The 23,649-nt window shown below is 39.2% G+C and overlaps 2 protein-coding genes and 1 long non-coding RNA gene across 3 annotated transcripts in view; 2 read left to right on the forward strand and 1 right to left on the reverse strand.

Annotated features, from left to right (window-relative positions):
- The window catches only part of LOC133481853 (uncharacterized), a 6,198-nt gene extending 2,623 nt beyond the window's left edge, over positions 1 to 3,575 (forward strand). The window contains exons 3-4 of the long non-coding RNA XR_009789625.1: positions 578 to 622; positions 1,528 to 3,575. This is a non-coding gene — a long non-coding RNA (uncharacterized LOC133481853). The remainder of the gene's footprint in view (positions 1 to 577; positions 623 to 1,527) is intronic.
- A 1,071-nt stretch (positions 3,576 to 4,646) lies between these two features.
- Positions 4,647 to 13,328, forward strand: paf1 (PAF1 homolog, Paf1/RNA polymerase II complex component). Its single transcript, XM_061782745.1, is given in 15 exon segments — positions 4,647 to 4,866; positions 7,231 to 7,263; positions 7,349 to 7,441; positions 7,529 to 7,650; positions 8,000 to 8,066; positions 8,151 to 8,252; positions 8,362 to 8,467; positions 9,006 to 9,074; positions 9,169 to 9,272; positions 9,353 to 9,469; positions 9,546 to 9,674; positions 10,985 to 11,090; positions 11,180 to 11,249; positions 12,662 to 12,731; positions 12,733 to 13,328. Coding segments are annotated over 15 exon segments (1,602 nt in total). The 5' UTR covers positions 4,647 to 4,819; the 3' UTR covers positions 13,100 to 13,328.
- A 4,819-nt stretch (positions 13,329 to 18,147) lies between these two features.
- On the reverse strand, positions 18,148 to 23,133 carry LOC133482690 (glia maturation factor gamma-like). The gene is made up of 8 exons (XM_061783092.1): positions 23,008 to 23,133; positions 22,312 to 22,344; positions 21,137 to 21,215; positions 21,008 to 21,051; positions 20,876 to 20,925; positions 19,472 to 19,554; positions 18,376 to 18,449; positions 18,148 to 18,287 (listed from the first exon to the last, which is right to left on the reverse strand). The coding sequence occupies exons 2-8, from the start codon at positions 22,312 to 22,314 to the stop codon at positions 18,222 to 18,224; spliced, it is 399 nt and encodes a 132-aa protein (XP_061639076.1). The 5' UTR covers positions 22,315 to 22,344; positions 23,008 to 23,133; the 3' UTR covers positions 18,148 to 18,221.
- Between the last annotated feature and the right edge of the window lie 516 nt (positions 23,134 to 23,649).

Raw genomic sequence — 23,649 nt, forward strand, 5'->3', positions numbered from 1 at the left:
GAGAAAATGGGTTATATGGTCCAAGGTTGAACTTGTTGTTCGGTGCAAATACAACACAGCTCATCATCAAAAGAACACCATACCTACAGTATAGCATGGTGATGACAGCATCAGTCTTTGGGGCTGTTTTTTTGTTTGTTTGTTTTTCATCTGGATCTGGGGCCTTAGTCTCTAAGTGGAGAGAATTACCAGTCAGTGTAAGGACAAAACCTTCAGGCTTCTGCTCAAAGTAATAAAGTAATAAAATAAATGTTAGGAAAACCCTATTAGAAGCACAATCACATCCCCAGTTTTAAGAGGGTGTGCATGCTTGTGCAACCACATTACCCCCTCTTGAAAAGATTTGATTTCTCACATTTGGGTTATTACATGTTATTGGTGGGAAAAAGTTTTAAAATTTGTCTTGGTCTCATTTTTTTTTTTTTTTTTTTTTTTTTAAATCGCAAAAATCTTCATTTGAACAGGGTTGTGTAGACTTTTTATATTCACTGCAATTACGAAGAGTTCTGTAAGTGTGTGTCTCTATGCTAGCTTGTGAATGTTAAATAGAATTAAACCTGTGTTTTCTGTAACTCAGGGTATTTTCAGATGATTCTGGCCAGCTGATATACATGCTGAGCAGGTAAGGGCCTTGCACCCAGCTCCCACTGGCTAATTTAACCATTTAATAGAGAGAAAAGGAAACTAAATATTCACATTCAACCTATATATATATATTTTTTAAAGCTTATTTTTTTTAGGGAAAAGTTTAAATATTGGCGGCACGGTGACCGACTGGTTAGAGTGTCAGCCTCACAGTTCTGAGGTGCGGGGTTCAATCCCCGTCCCCGCCTGTGTGGAGTTTGCATGTTCTCCCCGTGCCTGCGTGGGTTTTCTCCGGGCACTCCGGTTTCCTCCCACATCCCAAAAACATGCATTAATTGGAGACTCTAAATTGCCCGTAGGTGTGAATGTGAGTGCGGATGGCTGGCAATCAGTTCAGGGTGTACCCCGCCTCCTGCCCGATGACAGCTGGGATAGGCTCCAGCACGCCCGCGACCCTAGTGAGGAGAAGCAGCTCAGAAAATGGAAAGTTTAAATATTAACATTTTATTAATCCTACATGCAAAATAATACCATTATAAAAGCATGACAAAAACATTAGTACTTCCTGAAGTTTTAGACAATTTATTCAACAATTATTTCATTGAAGAACAAAAAGATGTATGTCGAGTTCAATATTCTTTATCCCCCCGACCCAACCCATTCAACAGTGACCAAAAATGCAACCCTAATTTTGTATTCAGCTGCATGAAATCTGTTAGTTTTAGTCAGAATTGTGCTAAAATACTGTATATCTTCCCAACTATATTTATGTTTGCTATTAAGAGCCAACCTTCAATTTTGGAGATACCTGCTTTTTGTTAATTTCCATGAATTATGGTTAATTCCCATACAAAGTTTCCATCTTTGAAAAGATTATATTCACCATACTATTATACCATTACATTTATCGTCTCACCCTTTCCCCCTTGTATGTCTTAACAGAGTTGATGCCCACATGCAGAGAGAGATGTAGCCCTTGGACATGAAGAACATCCAGGAGTGAACACACCTGAAAGGACTCTTTTGAGTTGTGTGTTACCACACCGTGCTGCTTTTTTTTCTTCACTAATTCCATCCTCGTCGCCATACTTAACTGCAGTATATGCACATTGGTCAAAAGAGTGTTGAAGGCACAAAGGGCAGAGACGGCCGGAGCTCTGGGTGGAGTAACACCGGAACGTTTATTGTTTCACTTTTCAAGGAAGTGAGTGTTGCAGGAAAAATGATTAGCAGCTCTTCTTTGTTTATGTTATTATATTAATTTTAATTCCAGAAGGGGTCATTTTGATCTGGTCGGATTTGTACCAAGATTTTTGCAATCACACTGTTGTTCTATGCAGCTGAATTTCACGCGGTTTGAAGCCATTTTTAAGATTGCAGTCAATGTTTCCTGTAACGTTAATACTGATGACCTGTTTTATGAAGAAATATTGATGTATATATTGCAGGTGTGGGAGCCAAAAATGATCAAATACAAGTACCATGCTGAACATGCAGTACTGTCTTTCCGTTTTTCACAAGAATGTACTTCAAGGAAATCATCCATCCACTTTCTGTAGCGCTTGTCCTCATTAAAGTCGCAAGTTAGCTTGAACCTATCCCAGCTGATTTAAAGCAGAAGGCGGGGTACACGCTTAGACTGGTTGCCAGCCAATTGCAGGGAGCATACAAACAACTATTCACACTCACATTCACAGCTATGAATAATTTTGAATCAAAATAACATCACAGGGTGGATTTATTTTTTCCACAAAAAATCTGATGAGTTCTCTCACGAAAAAGGTCCTCTTTTTTAAAAACGTATATAAACAATACTGAACGAATTAACGTTTTAAATGTTCAACAATTTAGAGTAAAATGACACGCAAAACTTCATGCCTTGGCTGGTACATATGCCTGTTTTCTGTTGTTGATCTCCAGCTCTCTCACACACACAAAAAAAAAGAAAATTCATTAGAAAAGAAAAGACTTCTCTGCTCATGTTAGGTTTTACATGTGAGGAAAGGAAACCTTGGCAAAATATTTGTCAGCACATACTTCGGTTCAAAGGTTTCAGACGTTGATAAATCACTGTTTTTACAACGTATACATTGGCAGTATACCTTTGGCAAAGTTCAGTTCAATTCGATTGAGTCAGTGATTACCTTGCACTCCGGGCTCCATTCGTGTTTAACGGAACACAGTGAGGAAATTACTCTGCTCATGTTGTCTGTTTCTTAGCAGGAATTAAAGTCTCTGGTCTCATTTAAAACAAATAGTCACTAGAGCAGTTGGGAAAGTCTCTAAATACACTGACCAGCTCGCCAAGTTGGCAACACGGCTTATGTTTCTGTGCACTTTTCTGTTAACAGCCATGACGTTATTGTAAGCCGTGCAACTGCGGAAGCTGCTAAATCAATATAAAACAAAAAATCACCCAAACAAATAAAATCCACTTAATCAATAAAATTGATTGTTTACCCAGCCCTACCATTATATGATAAAAGCTGAATATTAAGAATAGTCAATTTGATGACATGAAACACAAGGTTTTGCAGAGCAATCAGTATTGCTGGAATTGAAATACTGTATGTAGTGTATAATGAGCGTATTTACAATAGCATCTCTTGATAAAATTAAGTTGTGTATTTAATTGATATGTGCTGTTCTAAGTTCTATTTGCAGTTATCTGGCCTCATCGCACTTGTTTGCCATCAGTGGTACTCTTCTGTGATAATGTCAGAAAAAAGCCAAAGAGAAAGTGAAAGTTTTGTTCAACTTGTACCACTTTTGGCCCGTTCGGCTTTGGAGATTCCACTGTGTTACAGTAATGAATTGGTTCACTTTGTAAAAAGAAAAAGTAATTTGTTTTGTGTGTGTGTGATTTAAAGAGATTATGTTTTTAAAAACGTGCATAGTTTTTCTTGTATTTCAGACAGTAAAACATTATTTTGTATTGTAATGCTCAATTTGTATTTCAAGGCTAAATAAATTGATGTATTTTGAAGTCACACCCAGTGTTATCAAGTCAAACCAGGTGTGGGTAAAATGTTGTGCTCACAGATAGGACTCACAAAGTGCTTGACGTAGGTCAAATACAGTCTGACATATAGTATATAAAATACTGATCGTTATGAAATGCCCTTTGTTACAGCTGCAGTTTATTAAATGTTCTATAAAGTTCAATTGAGAATCACATTTACAGTTAGTGCAAGAAAAAAACCAATCAAATCAAAAGAAATAAAAATCTAAACAAATAAAACAATGTAGTCTTACTGGAATGCCCACCTAAATGTTTTTTTTTTTTTTAATGTCCACTGAAAAAGCAGCTCATAAAAGGAAGTGTATTCCACAATTTGGCTCAAGGGCCACATTTTATTTTTATAACTGATAAATGGGAACGGTTATTTGTAGATACAGTTGTTTTTTTAAAGGGAAAAAGTTCAAATGTGTATGTGAAATAGTTAAATCATCTATCCATCCATTCTCAATACCGCTTATCCTGTTCAGGGCCTATCCGAGCCTACTTCAGGCGAAAGGCGGACTACACCCTGAACTGGGTGCCGGTCAGTCGCAGGGTACATATAGACATGGACAACCATTCGCACTCACATTCACACCATCACTGAGTGGGAACTGAACCCACGCTGCCCGCACCCAAGTCAGGCAAATGTACCACTACACCATTAGTGACTGAAATAGTTAATTTTAACCAAATAATTAATTCTCATTTCTAATCTTATTATAACCAATAATTTTATAAAATGAATACAAGAATGTTACAAAAATATGTGAAATTGTTTATTTTACAAGTATTTTTATTTTATTATTTACAATAAATCAAGTAGCCAATTATTTAGTGCGCTAAATGACCAAAACATTAAATAAAGAATGAATACATTTTAATACATCAGTAAAAGGAAAAAGGGACTAATTAATCCAACATATATAACAGGACTCTTAATCGGAGTTAAATCAGTGGACCCGGGCTGTACTTTCCGTCTGTCCAAAACCGAATCTTGTGTAGCAGATTTACGTACAATAGGGGGCGCTCACAAAAAAAAAACCCGACTACTTTTCTAAAGCGGGGCAGGCAGTTGCGAGTCTGAGGGAAGTTCTTCCGGTACTAAATATTGCGCTCAGCAAATGAAGGGTACATTTTGGTAGCTGAGTGTGCTTGTACCTTTATTTGGAGGTATCCAGCCGTCGTGACTTTGATTAAAAGCGGACACTTTGGGAGCCGTGTGGTCCGAGAATGGCGCCGACGATTCAGACGCAAGCACAGCGCGAGGACGGCCACAGGTAAACACGTTACACAAGCGGACAAACGAGCTCTTCAGCAAGTTTGCCACTTCTAACCTTATTTTCACTTGTGACTATTCTGTCACATTGGCCAATATGACGTTATTTTTTGTAAAGCCAAATTGGCGAAATACCTCGATCATTGTTGCTGTATGCCAAACAAGATGTTCTTTTATGAACGGCTGCTAAGCGTCGTGCAACATTTCCCATGTCGGTTTGGCGTTCGACATTTCAGTTGGGTCAGTGGTTCGCAAACTTTTTACGTCAAGGACCACCTCGACAAATACTTAACTCTCCCAAGCATCACCATCCTGGCCCACGATGTAATACTGTATACCAGCGTAGTAAGCCCAAATGTTCATCTAAATCGAGGTGGAGGTTATAGGGAGCGTTCGCGAGAATCGTAAAGTTTGCGCATGCGCATAAAATGGACTTGCAGAAGCGCCATCCGTATTCCATATAATATTGGGTGAGAAACGTCGTTTACGGGGCTTTTTGTCGTAGAATGCAAGTTTGGGCCATCTGAGGCCAAGCAACGATAAGATATGTTACTAAATCCAGAAAAACGGCCGCTGTTTTCCTTCCATTTTTTAATGCAGAATTTTGGGCACCTGGATTTAGCAGAGGACGACCAAAATTGGGTTTTCGCGCAAGGCAATAGATGTTAATTTCAGATTATGTTGTTGAGTAATCATTATTTACCTACTCGTTTTTTGAAATCTTAAATTCGGTATAGATTTTTCTTTTCAAAAATATTTATTTTTGGGGCCAATAAGGGAGTTTAAAAAAACGATAACTGATCTGATCATAAGTTGGAGCAATGTGTCTGTTTAAATGACTTGTTCATTTACTGTACATACTTGTGTACTGTATACTGAGTATCTTCAAATGTAATCTCTAGTCCAGTGTTTTCCAACCAGTGTGCCATGAGTGCTCATCAGGTGAGCTGTGGGAAATTTTAAAATTTTACTAAACTGCTACAATAATTATATTTAGAAATAAATAATGTATCTTTGTTCATCTATTTATGCCAGTGAGGCATAGTGACAGACAGAGCAAATGAATGGGCTTCTCTTAGATGACAGGAAGTACATACAGTAATTGATGTATCCACTTTTTGTGACATTTTTCAATTGTAAAATATGTGCCTTGGCTCCATAAAGGTTGGAAATCACTGCTCTAATCAGTCAGGTCAAACCAACATTACAACATGACAGAAATAATGGGCGCTAACTTACTGTCATTAAATTACTTTATTGTAATTCAATTACTTCACACACACCGAAACTTTATAGTATGATTCGACAGAACGCCGGCGTGTTTACGTACAACAGTTAGTGGTAGCACTAGTTAGTAGGCAACATAACGTTTTGTTGCTAGCTTGCAAGCCGTATCGTATTAAAAGTATGTGAACATACATCAAGCAATCCTTGAATTGAAGTCCTGTCCCGAGCATCGGTGACCACCACCACGTTTTTTCCCATTTTGTTCTTATCACACACATGACGCGATCCATTGTTGTTGTCGTCGCCGTGGTAACAAGTGATTCCGGTCACGTTTGAGTAGACGAGATAAAGCCCAGTGATCGTAAAAGACTGGATGCGGTGGTATCGGAATACAAGATTTTATTGCAGTAGTCTGACATAGTGCAATCGTGAAAGACCAGATTTGTCTTGTAGTCTGATACGTGTTGCCTGTCCCATACCGCTGACATATTTAAAAAAAAAAAAAAAAAAAACTTTGGCTGTCAGATATTTACAGTACTACGTCAAATGACAGGCTAAAAATAAACTAGCTGTTGGAATCAAAGTTGACTTTCAATCATTAAAATATGCACTCGTGTAAGTGCGACAAAATGAAATTTTTAATCGCACAAGGTGAAAAAAGGGTCGCAAATTCCCTCGAGCCCTGGGCCTGTTTAAAAAAAAAAAAACATTTTTGTCTCAACTAATAAGAAACATCTGAGCATTTCTCTACCAAAGAGTTAAGGTTCTTTTGTTGCCCCTGTCTCATCTTTTTTGGAGCATGTTGCAATCATCAAACTCAAAATGAGACAATATTTGCACAAAAAAAAAACTTTCATCAGTTTGAACATTAAATATCTTTTCTTTGTAGTGTATTCAATTGAATATATGTTGAAAAGGATTTCCAAATAGTTTGTTTTGCACAACGTCCCAAATTCGATGGAATTGGGGTTTGTACATTGCAAGCCGTTCGTAACCTCGAAATGTCATATGACTGTATTGTTGTAAACTGAAAACCCCTTGTAATTCATTTATGATGACACTGTGTGACTAGTTCCTGTTAAACTGTCGAATTTTGATTGGTTTATAATTGGCTATCTCTTTTGTCCCCCTCTTTCAGTCGGCCTTCATCACACAGAACTGTCCCAGAGCGGTAAGAAGTGTTTATACTTATTTTGTAGATTGTAAATGGTGGTGACAAAAAATTGTCAACAACAGCCATTTTGTGTCCATGACAGGTCGGGTTTGGTCTGTCGGGTGAAATACTGCAATAGCCTGCCGGACATCCCATTTGACCCCAAATTCATCACATACCCATTTGATCAGCACAGGTACTGTTCAAGCCCCTTTATATTAAATTGGAGGACACTATTATGAATATATACATAGACTATTTTTCTTGTTTGCCATGTTAACAGGTTTGTACAGTACAAAGCCACATCTCTGGAGAAACAGCACAAGCACGAGCTCCTGACCGAGCCGGACCTTGGCGTTACCATCGATCTCATCAATCCGGACACGTACCGCATAGACCCCAACAGTAAGTCTGGGTCTTTGGAACCTCTAAAGTCAAAACATTTGTATGAAAGTGTTTCTTTCTTTTTCTTCCCCCTCAACCTGTCTTGTTATGCAGAAGGCAGGCTCTGTTAAACCTTTTTTTTTGTCAAAACAGTTTTCCGCAGCAGTAGAGGAGTTTTGTGTACTGACTCTGTATTTTATTTATTTATTTATTTGTGTGTGTGTAATTATGATTTATTGAAAAATTGCAGTCGGGCAGAACGATGTGTAATAGGGGATAGACAAAGACAAACGAGAGGAAAAAAGTCGGGACACTAGCTATAAGAAAAACAAACAAGACAAAACATGTTTTAACTGAGTCTTTTTTTCAGTACTCTTGGATCCAGCTGATGAAAAACTGTTAGAGGAGGACATCCAGGCTCCGTCCAGCTCAAAGAGGTAAAGCTCCAGAGTTTAGCCTGCCCAGGTTGTCTTCGAAGCCTTTTGAGATGTTTACGTTCTTTTGTCTTTCGCCCTTTAAAGATCCCAGCAGCACGCCAAGGTGGTGCCGTGGATGAGAAAGACAGAATATATTTCTACAGAGTTCAACAGATACGGTGTCTCCAATGAGAAAGTGGAAGTCAAGTGAGTTGGTGTGCATGTGTGCGCGCACGTTTGAGTGAGTGAGTGAGTGAGTGAGTGTGAGAGAGAGAGAGACAAGACATTTCCAACATGATTGCGTGTTTGTGCTTAGGATCGGCGTGTCCGTCAAACAGCAGTTCACAGAAGAGGAAATCTACAAGGACAGAGACAGCCAAATTTCTGCCATTGAGAAAACCTTTGAAGATGCACAGAAACCGGTGAGAGTGCAGTTGTACACTACTGTAAAAGCACAAGCAGGAACATTGTGATCAGTCTAACACAGTGCACCCATACATACTCGCGGTTCGGTACTTTCAGATTCAACTATTTGCAGATTTTTTTCCCCCCAATTTTTTCTTTTATTTGTGCTTTTTATTTTTTGGGATGATAAACAAGCCCCAAAGCGCTTATTCGCGGTATAGCCCCACTTATTCAATAATTTTGGGGGTTTAAAAAAAAAAAATGTTTTTTTTCCCAATGCACTTATAATGGGCATCAATTATCTGAAGAGTTTCGATAGTCGCGGTCCTGCCTGGTCCCTATCCTCTGTGAATAGCGGGGGTCCACTGTACATCGAAGTAGGACCACAACGGACAGTTTCACATTGAAAGCTCCTATTTATGGACTCTTAACTATCACCATCTTAAAACTGACTAACGGAAAATTATTAGATTTTGTTACGGCTCTAGTATTTGCTCTCATTAGATGTAATATTGTGGTCTCTTGCACATTTCTAAAAATGCCGTTTGTGTTCAGATTGTGCAGCATTACAGCAAACCCAGAGTTACTCCTGTGGAGGTGTTGCCTGCCTTCCCAGACTTTAAGGTCAGCCACTATCTTTTCATCTGCAGGAAGTCACTAAATAAGTCATGGCTAGTAGTGTATTTCTGAATATGTCCATTACTCTCTGCCTCCCCAGATGTGGATCAACCCATGCGCTCAGGTCATCTTTGACTCGGATCCTGCTCCAAAAGACATGTCAGGACCAGCAGGCGTGGAAATGATGTCTCAGGCCATGATCAGGTAGCCTAAGAAAATTACCTGTGGTGTTGATATTAAAACATCGGGTATGGGCACTTGACCAATGAACACCTTCCACGCAGAGGTATGATGGATGAGGAAGGAAACCAGTTCGTGGCCTACTTCCTGCCCAACGAGGACACGCTTCGCAAGCGTAAACGAGACTGCGAAGAGGGGCTGGATTACATGCCGGACGATCTGTAAGGAAACGTCAAGACTTGAGCTCACTTAATTAGGTACGGTTCAATTATGAAGCAAGTTATTTACCTTTTTTAGGTATGACTACAAGATAGCCAGGGAGTACAACTGGAACGTGAAGAACAAAGCCAGCAAAGGTTATGAGGAGAATTACTTCTTCATCTTCAGAGATGGCGACGGGGTTTACTACAATGAGCTGGAAACAAGGTACATTCCTCTGTGGGAAATAACAAAGAAACACACACACCTTTCACAAAAAAAAAAAAAAAAAGCGAAACTCACTGAGTCTTGCGTGACCTCATGCTCCATGATTGGGTGACATTTTGAGGCATATTCTTTTTCTGGTACCATTAGGTTAAACTCCAAATCCACTGCAAACCTTGTGCTGGCTGGAATATTGTTTGATTTATTATTTCAAATGTATTACTATTGTCACTGATGGTGTAGTGGTACACTCGCCTGACTTTGGTGCAGGCAGCGTGGGTTCAGTTCCCACTCAGTGACGGTGTGAATGTGAGTGCGAATGGTTGTCCGTGACTATATGTGCCCTGTGACTGACTGGCGACCAGTTCAGGGTGTAGTCCGCCTTTCGCCCGAAGTCCGCTGGGATAGGCTCCAGCGTCCCGCGACCCTAACCAAGATAAGCGGTGTTGAAAATGGATGGATGGATGTATTACTATTAGTGGTGCTCCGACCGCTCGGCCACCGATCATGATCAGCCGATTTCTGTGGAAAACACGTGATCGGCGGTCGTCTATCAATGCCTTTCATTGCCGGTCACAAAAAACGATTAGCCGTGGCTCGTACTTTGCAGCCTGCAGAGAATGTCTGCAGTGTAACTCAAGGCTGGGCAATTAATCCAAATTTGAGCGTGCTTTAAAGTAAACTCTGCTTTGAAATGACAAATGCATTTAATTTTACAACTACTGATCTCTACTACTGAACTAGTGGTATATATTTATAAATTATTCCTATAAGTTAAAAAAACTATTTTGTTTAGACCATAATTTGATACACTGTCGCCGCCATGTTTAGCGTGTGCAAAGAATTCTGGGAATGAAGATGTAGAATGGCTGTTGTAAAATTGTTACGTTGCTGCTCTCTGCGGACGCTAAGCTAGCCACTTGCGAACTTTTGTCCTCAGTGAAAAGAGTTAAAAATGCCATACTGTGCCGCTTTGGGGTGCGATTTCCAATCAGGACGGAATGCAAAAAAGGAAGTAAGCATTCATAGCTTTCCCAAAAAGATGAAGGTGAGGAAACGGTGGGAGGATGTGGCCTGCAAGACTTGAGCTGCCGAACTATCCGCGGTTGTTTGAAGCATTTGATCCCCCCAGCTCATGAGAGAGCTCACTGGTGTGACTGGGTATAAACGACGGCTTAAATCCGATGCAGTGCCGACTATCTTTCCTCACATTATTTATTAAGTATTATTCTTATTGAAAATGGTGTAATATATTATTGTTCAAATTGGTGTTTGGTGTTCACTCGGTGGGTGGTGTGGGTTTTGCCCTGCAGGGTGCGGCTGAGCAAGAGGAGAGCCAAGGCCGGCGCCCAGTCCACCACCAATGCCGTGCTGGTGTGCAAGCACAGAGACATGAACGAGAAAGAGCTGGAGGCCCAGGTCGCTCTGTCTTGATCCCGTTTTCCAGCTACCATCAGCTTTAGATTCCTTTTTCTTGGATCATAACTGTTTGTCCGTTTGATTGGCAGGAAGCCCGTAAAGCTCAGCTGGAGAACCACGAGCCGGAGGATGAAGAGGAAGACATGGATAAGGACTCTGGTCAGTCATCTTTACTTCTCTCTGTATTTTAGATCAGTGAGTGTTGTATTCAGGCTCCCTCTAGTGGTACTCAGTGTGTAGTATGTGGCGATGAATGCATGAAACCACCGCAATTCAAATGCCATCTTACAACCTGTTTTTTCAAAAAAATAGTAAGTTCTTTAGTTAAGCCTAAAATAGTAAAGCTCCATCAAAACCAGCACATTTGTGGAGGATGAAAATGTCCTAGTGGAAATCTATTTTTATTTTAACTTTATCCATTAACTTAAAATAATGAAATCCTTTGCTCATTTGTACTTGTGGCTTTCAATTTAAAATGTTTATTAAATGCCTATTAGATGGTGGTACTAGTCTGTATTCAAAATATGGGGAAAAATGTCACAGCTTTTTCTGTTTTAGGCTAGGGTACCTTGCTACTACAATGCTGTGTGTTGCCCTAGATGTTAGATAAGGGTGTGGGTGTGTTTCAGATCCCCACTTTAGTATTTAATGATATATAGGCAACATCCCTAAAATTATTCCATTTTATTTGGTTAAAATTCCCTAAATTATTATTTGATATAATGTATTATGTAATTATAACTATTAATGGTAATATTTGTGACATTTTTTAATTTGACATTACTGAGTGGTTTTGTTATTCAAGATAATCCATCCATCCATTTTCTTTACCGCTTATCAAGATATTTAATCAAATATAATAGCTTATTGTTATAATTATTCTAAATATTTATTTTTTTACTTTTTTCATTATACTTTGGTAAATAACACAAACTTGTTTTTTTTTTTTTAAACAAGCTTTTTATTCATTTAAAAAAAAATCCCCAAATAGTTATTTGATATAGTTAATTGTATTTTCACTTTGTTGTATTATATTGTATTTTGTCTTGTTCAAATCCTTTATATATTTAATAATGCTTATTTTGTTTAAAAAGCTCAATATATTGTGTATGTTTGACTGTTTTTTTAATTTATACTTTTATCTTCTTTTTTTTTTAAGTCCTTCAAAATGTAATTATTTGGTACGTCTTGTTTTTTTGTTTAAAATCCCCAAAATATAATTAGATATGGTTTGTTTCATTTTGTTTAAAATCCCTCAAATATAAATCTATTATATATTAAATGTTTTATTGTATTATTAAAATCGCCAAAATATAATTAATAATTAATTTTATTTTATTTTCCCCAAAAAAAACAATATAATCAGAATTACAAATTTTATTTGATTTTCTTTTATTTAGATTTGATTATTGTTTTATTTTTGAAATCCCCCAAATTTAATGAATATTTTATTCACTTTTGTTTTTATTTTATTATTTATTTAAAATCCCCAAATTCTGATCTTTTTTTTTTTTTTTTTTTTCACCCACACTGTCATGGCTAATGTGTGATTTTTGCCTCTTTTCCTCCAGGCGATGACAAAGAGAGAGGCAGTGGCAGCGAGGGCGAGAACTCCGCCAGCGATTCAGAGAGAGATGACGAAGCGCCAGAGCGGCGGGCCGCAAGAGGATGACGACGACGACCGAGCGAAGATTACCAGTAAGAACAAGAGGAGGCGATCGAGCGGAAGCGGCAGCGAGAGCGGCGAAGACCGCACCCGGGAGATGCGCGATGAGGAGGAGATCTTCGGAAGTGACGACGACAGCGACAATGAGCCAAAGAGGAGCAGCGGCGACGAGGGCAGCGAGGATGATGACGAGGGAGGAGGAAGAGGAGGAGGAGGCAGCAGGAGTCGCAGCGCCTCTCCGGCTCACAGCGAGCGCAGCAGCGACCATTCGGAGGTTCAGGTTCAGAGCGGAAGCGGCAGTGAAAGGGCGTCGGACTCCAGCGACGCTAGTGACAGTGAATGATTGCACTCTCCTCTTCGTCTCGCTCCTATATTGTAGATGTAGCTCATACACACTGTTGCTATGTGGACACAATTCTTTCTTTTGTTGTTGTTTTGAGACAGCCATTACAAAAAATGTGTAAAAATGTATGCTCTGATTGTTTTTATTTTTTATTTTATTTTATTTTTATTTTTTTAAACATTGTGTAATGGCTTTAAGAACAATAAATGTGAAGGTAATTTTTTTTAAACTTCTTGTTTTTCTTTCCTTTTAAAAAAGACAGTAATAAATAAGCATAATAGCTTGGATCAGGGATGTCCAACTTGCTTTCAAGGCAGTCCACAATAGACCTTTTCACCATGATGTCACACATACTTAAGGGTGGCAAAAGACGGAGCCATCTCTGATTGCACACTAGTAAACAACCCTTCAGTCCTTTGACAAAGGCAGAGCGGTTGAGAAAATGGTAAATCACTTGAATGTGTGAACTGTTAAGTGAAAAAAATTGTTACAGTGGATACGAAGTCAACACGCTTGTTTAAATGCCAGCGTTTTGTGATACTACAAAATGAGACCAAGATAAATCATGTCAAAACTTTTTACTATTAACGTGACTTTCAATCTGTTCCACTCAGTTAAAAAAGAAAAGAGAACACAGAACTGAGATAATGTACAAATGTCCACACCCTATTAAAACTGGGGATGTGGCTATGTTCAGAATTAACCAATCACATTCAAACTCATGTTAAATGGGAGTCAGCACACACCAGCCACCATTTTCCTAATGCGTGCCTCTTATTAACCCCAAATAAAGTTGAGCTGTTCTAGTAGGCTTTTCTCAACAATTTGTAGTCACATTTTAAAGCACAAGCCAAGGGCTGGAGAGAGCTTCCACATGTCATTGTTCAAAGGTATCAGGAGAATGGCACAGAAGAATTTCCTAGGCATTAAATATACAGTGGGTATGGAAAGTATTCAGACCCCAGCCATTTGCTAAAATGCTTTGTTCATATTTTGCCTCAATGTACACACAGCACCCTATGTTGACAGAAAAAACGGAATTTTTGACATTTTTGCAGATTTAAAAAAGAAAAACTGAAATATCACAGGTGGCACGGTGAACGACTGGTTAGAGTGTCTGCCTCACAGTTCTGAGGACTGGGGTTCAATCCCCGGCCCCGGCTGTGTGGAGTTTGCATGTTCTCCCCGTGCCTGCGTGGGTTTTCTCCTGGGTCTCCGGTTTCCTCCCACATCCCAAAAACATGCATGGTAGGTTAATTGAAGACTCTAAATTTCCCGTAGGTGTGTATGTGTGTGCGGATGGTTGTTTGTTTGTATGTGCCCTGCGATTGGCTGGCAACCAGTTCAGGGTGTATCCCGCCTCCTGCCCGAAGATAGCTGGGTTAGGCTCCATGCACTCCCTCGACCCTCATGAGCATAAGCGGCTCAGAAAATGGATGGATGGACGGATGGATGAAATATCACACAGCCATAAGTATTCAGACCGTTTGCTGTGACAACTCATATTTAACTCGGGTGCTGTCCATTTCTTCTGATCATCCTTGAGATGGTTCACCTTCATTGGAGTCCAGCTGTGTTTGATTATACTGATTGGACTTGATTAGGAAAGCCACACACCTGTCTATATAAGACCTTACAGCTCACAGTGCATGTCAGAGCAAATGAGAATCATGAGGTCAAAGGAACTGCCTGAAGAGCTCAGAGACAGAATTGTACCAATGCACAGATCTGGCCAAGGTTACAAAAAAAATTCTGCTGCACTACAGGTTCCTAAGAGCACAGTGGCCTCCATAATCCTTAAATGGAAGATGTTTGGGATGACCAGAACCCTTCCTAGAGCTGGCTGTCCGGCCAAACTGAGCCATCAGGGGAGAAGAGACTTGGTGAGAGAGGTAAAGAAGAATCCAAAGATCACTGCGGCTTAGCTCCAAAGATGCAGTCGGGAGATGAGGCCAAGTTCTAGAAAGTCAACCATCACTGCAGCCCTCCACCGGTCGGGGCTTTATGGCAGATTGGCCCGACGGAAGCCTCTCCTCAGTGCAAGATACATGAAAGCCCGCATGGAGTTTGCTAAAAAAAAAAACACCAGACAAGGACTCCAAGAAGGTGGGAAATAAGATTCTCTGGTCTGATGAGACCAAGATAGAACTTTTTGGCCTTAATTTTAAGTGGCATGTGTGGCGAAAACCAGGCACTGCTCATCACCTGTCCAATACAGTCCCAACAGTGAAGCATGGTGGTGGCAGCATCATGAAGTGGGGGTGTTTTTCAGCTGCAGGGACAGGGAGACTGGTTGCAATCGAAGAAAAGATGAATGTGGCCAAGTACAGGGATTTCCTGGACAAAAACCTTCTCCAGAGTGCTCAGGACCTCAGACTGGGCCCGACGGTTCACCTTCCAACAAGACAATGACCCTAAGCACACAGCTAAAATAACGAAGGAGTTCCTTCAGAACAACTCCGTGACTGTTCTTGAATGGCCCAGCCAGACCCCTGACTTAAACCCAATCGAGCATCTCTGGATAGACCTGAAAATGGCTGTCCACCAATGTTCACCATCCAACCTGACAGAACTGGAGAGGATCTGCAAGGAGGAATGGCTGAGGATCCCCAGATCCAGGTGTGAAAAATTGTTCAATCATTCCCAAAAAGACTCATGGCTGTATTAGCTCAAAAGGGTGCTTCTACTAAATACTGAGCAAACGGTCTGAATACTTACAGCTGGGTGATATTTCAGTTTTTCTTTTTTAATATCTTTAATAATCTGCAAAAATTTCAACAATTCCATTTTTTCCCCTGTCAGTATGTGGTGCTGTGTGTACATTAATGAGGGGAAAATGAACTTAAATGATTTTAGAAAATGGCAGCAATGTAACAAAGAGTGAAAAATTCAAGGGGTCTGAATACTTTCCATATCCACTGTATCATGGAACAGCAAAGTGAAGACAGTCATCATCAAGTGGAGACAATATGGCACAACAGTGACATTACTGTGAAGTGGATGCCCATCCAAAATTGATGAAAAGACAAGAAGAATACTGTTAAGTGAGATCGCAAAGAGGCCGACAGCAACATTGAAGGAGCTGCAGGAATGTCTGGCAAATATTCACGTCTTCCGGGCTAATGGATAAGATGGAATCCTTGTCTTACAAAGAAAATCATACAAGCCCAGCTACATTTTGAATAAACAAACTTGAAATCTCCCAAACACATGAGAAAAAATGTGCTATGGTATGATGAAACCAAGGTTGAAGCTTTCGGCCATAATTCCAAAAGGTATGTTTGGCACAAACACAACACCTCTAATCAGCAAGAGAACACCATGATGGTGGCAACATCACGCTTTGAGAAAATTGAGCTGGAACTGGGGACTTAGTCAAGGTAGAGGGAATTATGAACAGTGCTAAATACCAGTCAAAGTTAGCACAAAACCTCCAGACTTCTGCTAGTAGGACTAGAGTTAACATCTCTTCTGTAAACGATTTTCAATTGAGTTGCGCAGGTTAGAGAGTGTATTAATGGTGGAGAAAGCTTTAAAATTATCTCATTCTTTTATATCACAAAAACCTGGCATTTAAACAGGCGTGTCTAGACTTTTTCGATCCACTCTGTGGCCTGTGATTGACCGACGACTTGTCCGGTGTGTGCCTCGCCTCTGACCCAAAGTCAGCTGGGATAGGCTTCAGTTTACCCTAAATACTATAAGCGCTATAGAAAATGGATGAATGGAAGAATGTCTCTATAGTGTTTATATCTGAGCTTGGATGATTGATGGGAAAAACCGACAACTTCAGGGCAGGGGGCGCAGCCGGAGGGGAGGCCGGGGTCAGTGCCAGAGCTAGACTTTTATCCTTGGGGTGGCCAGGGGGCTTCAGTGTCGTTTTCTCCCATTTATTAGCAGTGCCATGCGTTGCCAGGTACAGCACCAACTGAGAGTGCCTTTCTTGTAACATATTCTTACGTCACGTGCCATTGTCTTGGAATGTCGTATGTCGTAAACTCAAGACATCCTGTAAAACTTGAAGATGTCCAGTCCAGATCATTCTGGCCCTCTTAATGTATACAGTTATGTGCACATGAACTAATATTAACAACTATACAGCTTGAACACCAGAAAACAAGAGAAAAAAGGGTATTAAAGTTTCACATCATCCGTTTTCTTTAAACTTCACCGCTTACCCGCCCTGCATGCCGCCCCACTTTCCGAGTTTGTTCCCCCACACTTGTTACATTGTCCATTAAAACAATGACATTCCTTTTTAACATGTTGTAACGCATTTGTCCAAGCTGCCCTTGAGCACATCAGGAACAGTTGTCGCGCAGATCACACGCACAGCAGTTGAGACACGTATGCTGAAAAAATTTGTATTCTTATTCTTACACCACATGCCATTCATAACCTCAACAAGTCTGGACCGAACCCCCTTGTAGCTCTAGAGTTTTTTTTTTTTTTTTAACTTAACCTCCAATACTGTATGTCAGTATTCATAAAAAATAAAAAAAATAATAAGATAAAAAATATATTCAACAATATTCATGCTTATTATTGCATTTTTGGATTAAATATGGATGGGGATTGGTCTCAATAAATTTGAATAAATTGGAAAACTTGAGTTGTTAGTAATTGAATTCAAAAAGTGAACCTCATGCTATCCCGATTCACTAAACGCAGAGCAACCAATTTCATGAATTGAAGATAACTAAAACCCAAATTCAACATGTCAAGAAATTGGAATATTGCGATCCAAATTTTTTTAATATATAAATTATGGAAGAATTGGATTTCTGAAAATTATATTCCTTTAGAAATTTTACTCCTGGACTGAAATGTTTTTCGACGAGATTCAAATTTATTTACATGCTGGCTACCCATAATCATTGAACAATGTGAAAGGGAAATCTAAAGATTTTTTTTCAAAATATTAATATTACCGATATCTTTCAATATTAAACTATAATTTGTTAGTGATCTTTTATTAAATTTACCACTTCATTTTGTTTTTGTCATACTCAAAATTGAAGTACAGTACAAGATAAAAACAGCCAATGTCATATAGGTCCATCCATTTATTAGCGTTTAAAAAATGGGAGCTAAATCATAAGCATTTTAATGGTTTGCAAACTCAGTTGGCTAGCTTGGTTTTCAGCCACTGCTCGGTCAAGTCATTCACGTTGTCGATGCTGAGACACTGAGTGGAGCAGAAAATGAAAGAACATCATTTAGGCTCCTCAATGACAGGGGAGTCATTGTACGAAATGAGATGATGACACACTTACCATGTTGGCATTCATTTCATTTCTCGCTAAATCCATGTTGGACGCGTACAACATCAGGTCCCTTGGGTTGCACCCTTTGGATTGAATGCACATGTTTTTGGGACATTAAACCCATTGCTTTCATTTTACATAATAAGCTAGATGGTGCAAATTTATGAGACCCACTGAATAATAAGGGGAAATGTGTCTTAATGTTGTCATTGACATTAATATAATTCAAATGCCGCACCCCCTTCCCCGTCACAAATTTCCTCAGGTGGGTGTTCAAGATAAATCATTTCAAAACTTTGTCCTCCGTTAATGTAACTTCTAACCTGTTCAACTCCATCTTAAAAAGTAAAATAAAACAACTGAGATAATGTGGTTGCATAAGTCTCCACACTTATCATCTTGTACAACCATATTATCTCAGTGTTGGCTATCATTTCCCCCTTAAGAAAGATTTCAGATTTTTTTTAGAAAACGTTTTGAAGTAATTTATTACGGCCTCATTTTTTAAAAATCACACACACAAAAAATAAATAAATAAAAAACTGCCATTTCTACAAGAGTGCGCAGAATTTTTATATCCGCTGTGCCTTGGGTCAAAAATGTCCAACATTTGGGGTTGCAACGCATAAATGGGCACAAAGTGTTTGTCAATGTTCAGCGCAATTGACACCTTGATTCCCTTCCACTGGGCTCCTTTCTTGTCATATGGAAAACAATATGAAAATGATGCTGCTCAAGTTGTCTGTTTCTTAGCGGGAATTCAAGTTGCTAGTCGCTCATTGGGAAAATAGTCAATAGAGTGGTTGGAAAGGTTTTTAGATATCCAGCAGCGACCAAATCACTAAGTTGACAACATTGACTCTGCTTTTGTTCATTAGCTCCTTTCTGTTTGCAGCCATGTTGTTAGTGCAAGCTGCTCAAAGAAATGGTCCTGAGCAAAGAACCCCAACTAATCAATAAAATCCATTAATTCCCCAGCCCTACTTGTAGTGAATGTGCTGAACACAAACACCTTGTGCCCTGAATTTACACAATTCCCATCTGCAGTTCAAATTCAGCTTTAAAGAAGTTGTGATTGACGTGAGGTAACACAGTAAATAGTTACCGGTAGGGCCTACATATATAAGTATCTTGTAGTATGTCTTCGTCCCGCCACCTCCAATGAAATCGTAAGGGTAAGCAATGAGCTTACGTGACAGTCAAGGAAAAGTCAACATACTGTAAAAATCATGGAATTTTGTGAAAAATTCATTTCCGTATGTCAAAAATAACGTGCCTCGATTTGAAGGTCCCGGTTTGGTTTACTTTCGGTACAGTGAGGGAACAAAATTAAATGACATGAAAGAGTTTCTTCTCTTTTTTGTAGTCTGGAACCGATTAAATGACATTCAACATGAAACAAAAAACTGCTGGCAGTAAATTGCACAATCAATGAAAGATTCTCATATATATATTGTATAGAATAGAATTTAAAATTGATATTTAATCATATATAATGGCTTAAGTCTTTTATTTTTACATTACATTAATAGCTTGTCTTATTTTTAGGAAGCAGAGTAAGATAATGTATCCAATAAAATATAACTAGATATTTGATCATACAGAGCCACTTAAATGTTTTCTTTTTAGGAACGTGCAACATCAATAGTTTCTTCTCTTTAGGAAGTTCCGTAAAATAATCCATCCATCCATCCATTATCAACACCGCTTATCCTGGTTAGGGTCGCGGGGCACTGGAGCCTATCCCAGCCGACTTTGGGAGAAAGGCGGCCTACACCCTGAACTGGTCGCCAGTCAGTCACAGGGCACCAGTAAAATAATGTATACAATAAAATAAAAAATAATTAATAATATTTAACAGCTTTTTTTTTCTTTTTAAGAATGTGCAATAGTCTTTCTTTTGGGAAATTGAGGAAAATAATGAATACAGTATAATACAACAAAAACACCCATCCATCCATCCATCCATTTTCTTTACCACTTATCCACACTAGGGTCGCGGGCTGCTGGAGCCTATCCCAGCTATCTTCGGGCGGGAGGCGGGGTACACCCTGAACCGATCGACAACAAAAACACATTTTTAATAATACATAACTTAAGCCTCTTTTTTCAAGGGAAGTGCCATATCAATTTTGTAGTTGTCTTCTTTTTAGGAAAGGGATGATGCAGACAAGTGTAACAGTTTGAACAGTGTGAATTATAATGCTATAAAAATACTACTAATAATAGCATTTCTTATTATCTTGGCTCCATCTCAGGATGGGCAGTTTAATCACTGCTGGAAGTTGCTTTCACAATTGTCGAATTTATTTTTCCATGCTGCTTTTTTTTTTTTTTTTACAGCGTATATGACTAGCTAGACATACAGTATCTTCTGTATGGTATGCCTTTGTACCCCACCCCCACCCCAAAACAACAACAACAACAACAACAAATAAACAAAACAAAACAACAACCTTACAATCTTATTACCCATTATTCATTATTCATTATTATGGATTGAGGATATCTGGGCTCTTGCTTGGGCAGGTTGTTTCTTAAATCATCCAGTGAGATGTTCTGAAAGACAAATGTTGTCGTCTATAACAGAGAATGTGACATTACGGGAAGGGGAAAAAAAGGAGTCACGTCTTCAACTTGCCTCATATTCCTGATCGAAGGTTAAAACCATCCGGTCCATTTTCACTAGGTGAGATGTCATATACATTCACGTATCAATAGCCATGACACTGAACCACAAACAAGTCTTTTTTGAAGACGATACACTCACTTATCAGAGCGTTTTGGTGGTTAATAAGAATTCTCAGTTTTGCCTTGAGGGTGTCATCGACCTCTGGTCCCATCATTGCCTGTAGAGTTATATACGGTACATAACAGTATAGTATAGATCAGTGGCAGGGCCCTATTTTGAGTACAAAACTGTGAATTCGTCCTCAAATTTATTTAAATTTAAATGTAAATTTTATTTATTTATTTATTTTTTAAAGAAAAAAAATGTTTTTTTTTTTAAAGAGTATAGGATAGAAAAAGATGACATACCCTGCAAAAACTCTTACCAAGAATTACATTATATTTCTAGTCAAAACTAATTCAAATTAGATGCATCACGTAAAAATCAAAATATGGCCAGTGGAGTATAAAAAAAGTATTCACTGGAAAACTTTTTGTCTACATATTTCAAGTAAAAATTAGCTTGAAACAAGTGAACATTGTCTAAAAACATGGTGATGAGTTTCATGCCTGGATCAGACTACAAGGAAAATTTGGTCTTTCACGAATGCACCATCTCAGACTACTGCCGTTAAATCTCGCCGCATCTCGATTAGACAGTGGCAACACTACACGACGTGTATTCCGATGCCATCGTATCCCGTCTTTTACGATCACTGGGCTTTATCTTGTCCAAATCAAACACTGTCAGAGAGGTGGGACCGGAAAATGTGTTACCTTTCACCGCAACTAGATATAACTGTTACCGACAACTTGTCAAAAAATGGATCGTTGCGGGAATGTTGGGGGAAAAAAACATGCTCGGGAGAGGATGTTTTGGGCTGTTCATTCAAGGATTGCATGAGGTATGTTCAAATACTTTTAATACGATACGGCTTGCAAGCACACAACAAAACGTTATGTAGAGATGTCGTTGATATGTCACACTACATGGAAGATATCCCAAAAATCAAACATGCTAGACTTTTCATTTTGGCATGGTAGGGCTATTGTTGGGCCAAATCGTTGGTCGTGAATTATGAATACATTTGTGAAATTGTGACATTTTTGTTTGGTGGTGTTCCGTGAGATTCTTCTAATGTAAACTATGTGCCATGGCTCAAAGTTTGGGAAACAGAGACATACACACATGCACATAGACACACACAAATACATAACATGTGTACAAAACAGTATGTAACAATATTATCCTGGAATTGCATCGGGTTTACTGACCATTTTCCTGATCTCTTTCCACGGTCTTCTCGACTTCGACAGAAAAAAAAGAATGAAAAAAATAAACAGGTATTATATGATGGCTCTACACACACACACACACACGCACGCACGCACGCACACACACGCTCGTTCAATAAACAAAGTAACAGTGTTTTTTTTTTTTGGCATACATTGCAGATCAATTCTAGCAGGAAAAACCTGTTGATTACGAGGGTGTGTTTCATAAACCCGTCGTAAAGAGGGAATTTACGAACCCTGAATAGAAAAAAAATGGAGTTGGTCAGAAGCCAGATTTTGCGAAACATCGATGTACACCGACTTAAATGAGCAAAAATAAATAAATAAATAAAATAGTAAAAAGTTAATTAAGGCTGATGGGACACTTTGAGGTCGGGCTAAGGAAGATCCAAGTGGGAAAATTTCAGATTTTTCCAGAAGTCTTTGAATTTTGAGAAACACATATATTTCCAAAACATCAACATCACTCACAGAGTGCTTTAAAATGCAAAACAATTGTGATGTACTATTTTAACAAGTGCATCTAAATTGGCACCAGTTATAACTTGTCATGCATACCCCTTATAATCATTTGGGAACACTCAAAATCAAAGGATAAAATTGCAAATGTATCACTGACAGATATACATTTAAAACAAACAGTAGCAAAATGGATTCATGTTGCAAATGTCTTACCTGTTGAAGAGGCAGTCAAGCACACAGAGCTAAGGAATGCAAGTTTATGTAATGGAGTTAATGTGCCAGTACATATAAATGGTTAACACCCATCTTCTTCTTCTCTGGTACTTATTTTTAATTACTGGTTTTAGTTGTCTTTTTTTACGCTGCATAAACCCAGTGCACCCCATGCTGGCAGAGTTTGATTTAACAGGTATGCGTTTAACACTGATTTTGTCAGCTTTATGTTAGAGTATAAAGCAAATGGTTGTGTATATCGTAAAATATCCATCCATCCATCCATCCATTTTCTGAGCCGCTTCTCCTCACTAGGGTCGCGGGCGTGCTGGAGCCTATCCCAGCTGTCATCGGGCAGGAGGCGGGGTACACCCTGAACTGGTTGCCAGCCAATCGCAGGGCACATAGGAACAAACAACCATTCGCACTCACAGTCATGCCTACGGGCAATTTAGAGTCCCCAATTCATGCATGTTTTTGGGATGTGGGAGGAAACCGGAGTACCCGGAGAAAACCCACGCAGGCACGGGGAGAACATGCAAACTCCACACAGGCGGGGCCGGGGATTGAACCCGGGTCCTCAGAACTGTGAGGCTGACGCTCTAACCAGTCGGCCACCGTGCCGCCTATCGTAAAATATAT

This window comes from Phyllopteryx taeniolatus, chromosome 8 (assembly GCF_024500385.1).
Source record: "Phyllopteryx taeniolatus isolate TA_2022b chromosome 8, UOR_Ptae_1.2, whole genome shotgun sequence".
Classification (NCBI taxonomy): domain Eukaryota; kingdom Metazoa; phylum Chordata; class Actinopteri; order Syngnathiformes; family Syngnathidae; genus Phyllopteryx; species Phyllopteryx taeniolatus.